The sequence below is a fragment of the Sinocyclocheilus anshuiensis genome, unplaced genomic scaffold, assembly GCF_001515605.1.
Source record: "Sinocyclocheilus anshuiensis isolate Anshui unplaced genomic scaffold, SAMN03320099.WGS_v1.1 scaffold273, whole genome shotgun sequence".
NCBI classification, from domain to species: domain Eukaryota; kingdom Metazoa; phylum Chordata; class Actinopteri; order Cypriniformes; family Cyprinidae; genus Sinocyclocheilus; species Sinocyclocheilus anshuiensis.
In genome coordinates this window covers 1007772-1018523 of record NW_015540857.1, presented here as the reverse complement: position 1 = coordinate 1018523, position 10752 = coordinate 1007772, and the positions used below count along the sequence as shown (strand labels likewise).

The following is a 10752-nucleotide window of genomic DNA, read 5'->3' as shown; positions in this document are numbered from 1 at the left end:
GATTTATTGTTATATATTATTTATTATTATAAACCATTAATAAAATACTAATATTAAATAGTAATATTTAATAATACTAATACTAAAATATATAGTTATTTATATATTTATAATTACATTTTTATATATTTTTATATTATTATATGTACATTATTATTATTATTATTTACACTGCTTAATAACACTTGATCAACTAGAAAGCTGCAAACTGAATTCCTCGACCACAGAGGTTGGTCATTATAAAGGGGATTATGGGAACAAAGGCAAGATCATACCAAGAGGGAAGGTTTGTATTATATTTAAACAGTTGCTTATCAAGATCTCCATCCAGGAATCTTAAAGAGACTGTGAGCTGCAAATTAGCAGGGAAGCCATGCTCCATCATAGCATCACGAATCTGCTGAAGTGACGGGGAATTAAAAGGTTATCTGTTCACTAAACAAGTGAATGATAAAATCTGTTATCTGAACACTAACTCTCTATTGCTCATGGTTGCTGGACTGGATTGGCGGCGTAACCATGGTGAGAGATTAGCGGCGTGAAGTGGCCGTTCTAATGAGACGGATTAAACTTCACACATGAGGAGCTGTCTGAATTGAACCTGCTATCTGCTGCCTTCAGCACCAACAGCACACACTCAAAGAGAGAAAGAGAAACAGTACAAGCCTCTACGAACCTCAAGCCGCACACGAAAATAACGGCTGATAGCTGTAACACAGCAGGCAGAAATAACGTAAGAACTAGTACAGTATGTAAGAGGGCAGCAACGCCAGTCTGGACACCATACTGTCACTGACAGCAACAACAGCTTTCTCAACTTCAAACACCCTTTTGTCCAATGGATTTCCAAAGCTTTTCCATTCGAATTTCCAATTTTACATTCCATTAGATTATTAAAGAGTTTTTTTTTTATTGAATTAATAAAAAATAAATAAAAGGCATTTTTTATTTAATTTATAAATCATTTTATTAAAATGTATTAAAAATCTATAATATAAAATAAAAATATTATATATATATATACACACACACACACACACATATACTTTTTAATACAATTTTTATAAAATTCAATTGAATTTAAATTAAAAATATGATTTAATTTAAAAGACATTTCATTAAATACATAATTATATAAATTTAATTTAAATACACTTTTTTATGACACCATTTACCTTGCATTATCAACATGCAGTTGAAGACTAATATCTGTTGTTCATCAATTTATGTTATTATTAATCATTTTAAATTAAATTTAAATAGAATTGAATTTAAATTCAACTTATTGACATAAGAGTAAATATAAATAAAATACATTTAAAATGACATTATTAATTACACTGAATTAAATTAATTACAACGTTTATTATAATTACTAAAGTGTAAATAAAATATTTATTGATTCAATTAAATTATTTTTTATTCATTTATTATAAAATATAAAATAAATTCAATAAATACAATTAAATACATTTACATGAAATATATATTTCTATTAAATCAAAAGGTAAATAATAAACATTTTATTATTTTAAACATTTTAATTCCAATTAAAAACGGCATTTTTATTAATTGTATTATAACAATTAATTAAAAAAAACACGATTTTTTTAAATATAACACATAAAATTAAATATATTTAAATGAACATTAAACATTTAAATTAAACATAATTTTGTTAAATTAAAATGTAAATATAAATATTTTATACAAGGAAAAATTTACTTCTTAATGGCTACGACTGAAATGAATTAACAATTTTCATGGTAGTTGAAACCAAGTTTTATTGCGTTGTTATTGATGCTGATATAAAGTGTCAGAAATAAAACGAACACGCCACAAAACAGAAATCAAGTACACTCAATTCTAAATGTTATGTTTGCTGCGCATTATTAACAAAAGAAAAACTCAATTTAAGATTACATCGTTTATATATACACTCTTAAAAATAAAGGTGCTTCACGATGCCATAGAAGAACCTTTTTATCCTTTTTATCTACCCTCTTCAGATTATAAAAAGGTAAGAAAGAGATGCTTCTGTAAAGAACCTTTTACTGAATGGTTCTTTGTGGAACCAAAAATGGTTCTTCTATGGCATCGCTGTGAAGAACCTTTTAAGCACCTTTATTTTGAATGTTCAGCTCTTTCAAAATTCCGAAACATTTTCAGGTTTTCCAAGATTGTAAACCTTGATGAACTATATACTGGCGTTGATAAATCACAAATAAAAGCATACTAATACTACCACACAATTTGCGCAAACAGAAGTTAAATCTACTCAAAATACCAAAAAGTCAATAAATCATTTAGAGGATTTTTTGTAGATTCCAGTTTTATGTAGTTCAAACAATTAAACAAACAAACCAAAATTAGAAAAACAAGTGTCAAACAAAAGGCAAACGTTTACATAAACAAACATTTGCGATTACATATTTACGATTAAACGTTTACACAAATGTTTGAACATTTAGGGAAGAACTTTGATCCAGAGTGACTCAAAGTGATTTAGATTTAATCTGGAAAGAAAAACGGTTTACCTTTGCGTTCGGATCGTTTTTTGCGTCTTCTCTTGAACCTCCTGCGAACGAGGCAGTAATATGCGCCCATGCTTTGAGAGCAGCTCTGACTCTGAGCCATACCGCCGTACACTAACCGTAAACCCGATCTCTGTCTCTGAAGTCAACTTCGACAGGAGTGAAGGTGAGACGGAGGGAGCGAGAGGGAGGAGTGCTGTGGAGGGGGAGGGCTGAGGGTGGGGTGTAACCTGCTGTGAACTCTGCTGCTCATGTTACTGTCGTTTCACACGTCTGAAACCAGCTTCGGCTTTTTCTTTAGTCAAATGCTTACAGAACAGCATTTAACTTACAGTTATCAACACGGAGCTGAACACTAATACCTATTGTTTGCCAATTCTTATTATTAATAGTCAACTTCTTACTACATTTATATAGTTAATTACATATCATTTAAATCAATTAAAATTCTCAAAGTAAGATTAAGTATTAAATGTGATTTGAATTTTACTTTTAAATAAACATTTATATATACTTGAGTTAAAAGCAATATTTAGAGCACCATCGTATCAACATGCAACTAAACACTATTCTTATTATTAATAGTTACCTTTATTTATTCAGTTCAAAGAAAATGAGTTCAATTTCATTTAAAATACTTAAGAATTGTATTTAATTGTACTTAATTTACCTGACATTATTACATTTACATTTACATTTATGCATTTAGCAGACGCTTTTATCCAAAGCGACTTACAGTGCATTCAGGCTATACATTTTTTACCAGTATGTGTGTTCCCTGGGAATTGAACCCATGACCTTTTGTGCTGCTAACGCAATGCTCTACCACTGAGCCACAGGAACACACACATTATTGTGCCATGTAGCTTAAGACAAATATCCGTTGTTCACCAATTCTTCTTCTTAGTCACTTTTTTAATCAATTGAGATACAATTTTATTGAAATAAATTTAAATCCTCATTGCAATAAAATTAAATAAACAAATTAATTTAAAATGGCATTAATTAAATTAAAGTATCATTATATTAAAATATAATTTTTTTTAAATTCAATAACTTTTTTATTTATTTATTACTAATTATAACATATATTCAATAAAAATAAATGAATTTAAAATAACTATTTTATTAAATCAAAATGTAAATAATAAATATTTAATTATTTACATTTTAATTAAATTACAATTGCATTTATTTTAATTAAATTTATTATGAAATTAATAAAAATGAATTCGATACCGTTTTTCATTACATAGAATTAAATCAACTTAAATTAGCATTAAACACATTTAAATTAAATGTATTTAATGTTTAAGTTTAAATAATTTTTGTTCAATTAAAATGCAAATAAATATTTAATTATTTTAAAGGAGACATATTATGCCCCTTTTTACAATATGTAATATTATAATGAGATCCCTTTGCCACGTCACCAAGGGGGCGAAATCTGACGCGCTCGTTTTCTCAGATGCTTGCAAAAAAAGGCTTACCAAAACAAAGTTACTGGGTTAATCTTTATCACGTTTCCTTGGTTGGTAGATGCACCGGGGACCTGATTATAGCACTTAAAACCTGGAAAAGTCAGATTTTCATGATATGTCACCTTTAACTAATTTTTCATTAATTTAACTACTTTTAAATCATTTTAATTCAACAAAAATGGTACTGAATTTATAAATTTTATTATAAAATATAAACTTTTATATAAAGTTACAAAACATTGTATTTGACCAAAAATGATATTTGAGCGAACAAGTTATTAACCTCTTAATTAGGCAGTACATAGTGACCTCCTTTTTCACACACACCTCACCTCACAATCACACATGGCTTCAGTCCCATAATTCACTCCTAAAAACTTAAACACAAAAAAAAGTGTTCTTATACTAATTTCTGAAGGTTCTTGCAATTACGGTTACATAATTCAGTTTCTGATGTGTACATGTAAACAAAGCACATTAAAAATTCCACCCACAGCTACATTTTGAGGCAAAAGGAGAGCAAGCGGTGAAGTCAGAGTCCATACATACTGTGATTAGCAAACCTCTGCCTCCCTCTGCTGGACATTACACCACAATTACTGTACCATCACCCAACTCACCAACAAATGCTAATAATCAGGAATCAGAGCAGCAGATTACTATACATTTGCAAATGAAGCTATATATGTGAAACCCACCTGTTTGTCTAGCCTCCTTTTCTTTACAAGCCTTACAGCGAGTTTTGAGACCTGCAACAAAAGAACAGAGATATCAGCGTTTACATATTTACAGCAGACACAAGACAATCAGATCAGTCAGCTGGTAAACATCTTTACTATAAATGACAGATCTTATAAAGGACCAAACCTGCAATTAATCAATAAAATAAATAATTATAAGAACAACAACAAAAAAAGATACTAAATGAATATAATAATACAAAATATGTATATAATTTTATTAAAGTATTTTAGTTTATTCCCATGTTTTGCAGTCTCTTATTTATATTATCCCATTTAAGCATTTAATTTATACATGATAGAAAAACAACATAAATATTGTACAATTAAAATAATAAAGATAATAAGTAAAGTAATACAAAATATGGAAATAAACTAAAATAAAACATCACTTTTTTATATTTTAGTTCATTCCCATAATTTCCGTTCCTTTATTTAATAATTATCCTATTTATGCATTTAATTTATAAATGATGGGAAAATAAATGTAAAAACAAGAATCTAAATAATAAAGTAATGCAAAATATGAAAATTAACTAAAATAAAACATCAATAAAACATTTATTCCCATATTTTGCATTCATTTATTTATTAACTATCCTATACATTTAATTAATAAATTATGGAAAAACAAAATAAATATTTAAAAAAATAAAATAATAAAGACAATAAGTGAAGTAATACAAAACACGGAAATAAACTAACATAAAACATCACATTTTTATATTTTCGTTTTATCACATATTTTCCATTCCTTTATTTAATAGTTATCTTATATATGCATTTAGTTTATAAATGATGGAAAAGTAAATGTAAAAAAAAAAAATAATAATAAAATAAAAAAGTAATACAAAATATGAAAATAAAAATAAAATATTTTAGTTTATTCCCATATTTTGCATTAATTTATTTAACAACTACCCTATACATTTAATTAATAAATTATGGGAAAATAAAAATAATACACACTCGAAGGACTAGAAAACATGGAAATCAAACAAATTCAGGACTAAATTTAAGATGTAGTTTACATGTGTTGATCAAACAGCATCTCTGCTCCTGACACGCAGTAGCTAAAAGCTGCCAGAAGACGGCGCTGTAAACTCAGTGTAAACACAAGGTGAACTTCCCGCCAACTCAAACTCCTGTCAAATCAGTCAGAACATTTATAGAGCTGCAATGCTATTTAAGGAAAAGACACACAAATAAACAAATACACCTAAAGCAAACAACATATCATCATAAACATTGTGCCTTTGCATTCTGTAGTAGTGTTGGGTCGTTCTTGAACGATTCGTTCATTTTGAACGAATCTTTAATGTGACTCGGGAAGAACGAGTCGTCTCGGGGAGTGATTCATTCAGTCACGCATGCGCAACATCCTATGGGTTCTGTACTGGAATTAGTCAAGCGAGTCTTCGGGTTTTTCCGAGTCGTTCGTTCATCACGTGACAGCCCCATAAGTTTAACCAACGCAGTCTGAGCCGGAAAGAGAATTGATTAGTTCATCTCTCGAGTCTTCGGGTTTTTCCGAGTCGTTCGTTCATCACGTGACAGGCCCATAAGTTTAACCAACGCAGTCTGAGCCGAAAAGAGAATTGATTGGTTCATCTCTCGCATTTTGCTGAACGAGACTCAAAGGTCCGAGTCGGTAAAATGATCCGAACTTCCCATCACTATTCTGTACGACAAAATTTATCACACGATACCGAACTCTTTCCATTTTTGCCGTGTCACGCTATGAAGCTCCGCCCACCGCAAAATCTTATTGGTTAAAAATCCCGCTCCTCATTTTAATTGCGTCACGCTGCATTTTGCTTTCAACGTGAACAAATTTGACACATTTCAGTCTATAAACTTTAAGCTGATTTACCTTCAAAAACGCATGCATTTGATTGCCACGTTATTTTAAATAAGATAATTATCAGTCAAATATGTAGCCAGGTAAACAAAACAAAAAAGTTTGTAAAAGGAGGATTATAAACTGAATAAGTGCTATTTTGGAATTCTTCGTCACTTGAGGTGAATCAGAGAAGAAGAAAACCTCAAAAAAAGCTTCAGTTTTGTAGTTTCACTGCAGATTTGCTTTGTAAAGGATTCAGGATGATCTTGTGTAATCATGTCAGACCTAAAATAAGAACATCCACTGCCTTAACATCATGTACAGTGGTGTGAAAAAGTGTTGGCCCCCTTCCTGATTTCTTATTTTTTTGCATGTTTGTCACACTTTAATGTTTCAGATCATCAAACAAATTTAAATATTAGTCAAAGATAACACAAGTAAATTTGGGATTTTGTTTTCCCTTAATAATAAAAACCTTCATTTAAAAACTGCATGCTGTGTTCACTTGTGTTATCTTTTACTAATATTTAAATTTGTTTGATGATCTGAAACATTAAAGTGTGACAAACAGGAAGGGGGCCAACACTTTTTCACACCACTGTATGTGCATTTTGTGTTGGGCTTCATTGTCCTGAACGGGAACTGAAGTCCTAAACTGTCTCTTTTTCATTCAGACAGTCATCTGCATGTGGAGCAGACATTAAAAGTGAACTGAAAAACGACTGATATGAAAAAACGCCTGTCACAGCCGACACAAACTGCTATTAGAGAAAACTGGACATGGAAAAGAGACAATTAAAGGGGTCCTATTATGCTTTTTCACTTTTTTAATTTTAGTCAGTGTGTAGTGTGTATGTTTGGGCATAAAAAAGATCTAGAAAGTTACAAATCTCAAAGTCCACTCCAAAGGGAGATATTTAGTTTTTTAAAAATCCCTTTTCAAGAACTACAACGAACGGCTCGTTTGGACTACAGCGTTTGTTTTACGGGGTTTGTGATATCACAAAGCGGCTCATTAGAATATCATTAAAATAATTCCCGCCTACAGAAATTCGAATGGTTGGGGGGTGGGGAGGGGCGAGGTTGTGGTTAGAACGCTTGGTTGAGTGAGTGCATCAGACGAGACGACGAAGAAGAAGAAGTGCTGTTGCAGCATCAAGTTTTCGCAAGTTATTACACATGCACCTGAATAATTATATATGTAAATACGTATGTTAAAATTATGAAAACTTTTTATAATAAATTGCTGACAGTACAATACTGGACAATGATGTAATCTGCAGAATTTACACTTCAATTATGAGACTACAGTGTTTCCCATACATTGAGTGCGGGTGTTTTTATATCACTGTATTTCTGAAGGAAACCAACTGTCTTCAGAAAATTGGATGTCAATTCGTTGTTCTTTTGAAACATTGGTAAAAGCTAAATGTTGAGTGCTATGAAATGTTAAAAGTGAGTTTAAGCCGTTAATAAACAGCTACTGGTCTCTTATTCAACAATAAAAAATTAAATAATTAAATTAACTAGTCATTAATAATAATAATACCAAATTAAAATAAATGAATTTCAATTAAAAGCTAAAAATAATACAAGAAGAATGCAAATTAAAATAAATAATTTTAGTATTTAAAAGTGATGAAGGGCAGGCAAAAGCACGCACATCAATCTCAACTGGGTGCTCGACTAAGAAACAAGTAGAACATTTTTGGATGTAAAGTCGGCAACACCAAAGCTCCAAAAGTATCAAAAAATGTATTATTTAAAAAAACTGTCGCATAGCATATGTGACGTTTCGAGCACGCAGGCTCTTCATCAGACTGTCAGTCTGATGAAGAGCCAACCAATGAAACCAAAACCAAATAGCGTTGAAACAGGAAGTGAAGTAAACAGAAGAGAATGACAAAATAACGGTCCACATAACAGAACATAAACCTGACAATAAGATCGTTAGGCTATCGTTAGGCTATATGTATAGCAGTTAGCCTAGTTGTAATCTGATCTTCTAATCTGACTGGACAAGAGACTTTCTATTGATATTTCCACCTGCGCGTGTTCTAGACGGGCTGTCAGTCAGTGCAGTTAGATTGTTGCGCCACAAGGTGGTGGAAAGGGACTGTCTTTGAGTGAATCTATAAACCGTTCATTCAACAACACGTTCAAAAATGCTGATTCATTCAAAGAGAGAGGTAATGAAACACGCTGTTGAAATCATTTTAACTTTGAGCGCCACTTAAGAAGGCTCAGCTGACCAGCAATGCGTCGATGTTAAGACAGAGATTTCGCTTTCCTTGGACATCTTGCATTCCTCTGCGGTTTGCTCGTCAGTAGCGCGGTATTGCGATATTGCGGCTATCGCGACAGCCCGACGGTTCGGTTCGATACGACACAGTGGTGTCACGGTTCGGTACGTTTTTCAGGTGGGGGGAGGGGGGGGTAATTGGTTATGTCGCAATGTTGGAAATATTTCTGTTTTAAACCATGAAGGCGAGCCAATGGATATCACACAAGCAATGTGCAAACTTTGCGCAAGAGTTATGCCGGTGAACGTCTTAATGTCAGCCAATTCACTATGCAGAAGGTGAAAGTAAAAACGGAATGATGGAGCTTTCGGCATCTGACGCCGCATATTCTCTCAGAGACGACGAGAGACGAATAATATGCTGATAACGGTATATAGCTAACTATTTCTAATATTACATAGTGAAAAAAATTAGAAGAAACATTTCGTGTTAAACAGGTTGTTTTTGAATATTGAACTTCAATTGAACTTGAATTGAATTTTTGAAAGTCGGTGTTTGAAATAAAAGCTTTTTATTTCATTATTTTTTATTGATGATTGAAGTGTTAATATTTTAATACTATATTTCATTGTATAGACCTGTTTTAAAATCATTTTAATTGAGGAGTAAATAGCCTAATCTTTTGTTATCCCCGCAGCACGTCAGTTATTTGGGAATTATTGCGGGGCAAATTAATTGTAATTTTAATTGAATAATAAAACTAACTTCATAATAATAACAGGCCTAATAAAAATAATAATGTAACAGGACTACATTAATTGTAAATGCCAAACCCTCTTAATATTGCCAATAATTGATGTATTTGACAATATCTCTGGCTATCGTCGATACAAGATCATTGTCTTTCGACACACACCAGCAAGGGAGGTTATCGCAGGGCTGCTGGGCAGACAGCACGTAAATGTGACCCTGGACCACAAAACCAGTCATAAGTAGCACGGGTTTATTTGTAGCAATAGCCAAAAATGCATTGTATGTGTCAAAATTATGCCAAAATCATTAAGATATTAAGTAGGGTGACCATACGTGCCATTTTCCCAGGACGCGTCCTGGCCAGGATTTGTTTTGGCTTTGTTTTCCTGTTTTCATGCTTGCTGAAGGTAATGATCGAAAAGTAGTTTGACCAATAACATGCAAGCATTGTACATAATGGACCAATCATGGTGTGTGTGAGAAGGTGGGATCTACGGTATCTCGTCCAAATATTGTCCTATCCTAACAAACCACACCTCAATGGAAAGCTTATTTATTCAACTTTCGTGTAATGTATAAATCTCAATTTCAAAGAAATTACCCTTATGACTGGTTTTATGGTCCTGGGTCACACACACACACACACACACACACACACACACACACACATATATATTCAAATGTTAAAATAAATTAAATTTAAATATAAAAATATGTAAGTTAAATAAATTAAATATAAATAAATGCAAGCTGCAATCATATGAAAAAATACGAGCTCATATATACAAAATGACTAATTAAACTTTCCTTTTGATTCTTGAACTTGTAGACCCCCATTTCACCTACAAATGGCTGGATATCTGTAAATGTTTTTGCAGATATTACCATTTAACTAGGCAAAATAGTGATAGAATATCAAATTAAACCACCATTACAACACAATGAAACTGTATCTCTTTCTCTCACACACACAAACTGCTGTATTGCAGGCAAGGCCCTGCTGAAACACATAAAAACGCATTACCAGAGACCCTTAACATTTTCTCATTATGTCAACATCCCTTCGTTAATTCATTAAATATTTGAGCTCATAAGACTAGACCTTCAGTCTCAATCTGCATACATTTAGCATGTAAGTGCTTGTATCCGAGCCCAGCC

General features: G+C 31.8%; 1 protein-coding gene across 4 annotated transcripts in view; it reads right to left on the bottom strand.

Moving 5' to 3' along the window:
- Nucleotides 1-10752, bottom strand: part of LOC107687876 (double-stranded RNA-specific editase 1-like) — a 45132-nt gene that overhangs the window by 28392 nt on the left and 5988 nt on the right. For all 4 annotated transcript variants that reach the window (XR_001634174.1, XM_016485361.1, XM_016485360.1 and 1 more), the window contains exon 2: nt 4714-4764. Coding sequence is in view for 2 of the 4 variants with exons in the window: in XM_016485360.1 (XP_016340846.1) it covers nt 4714-4764 (51 nt within the window). In the remaining 2 variants the exon portion in view is untranslated. The remainder of the gene's footprint in view (nt 1-4713; nt 4765-10752) is intronic.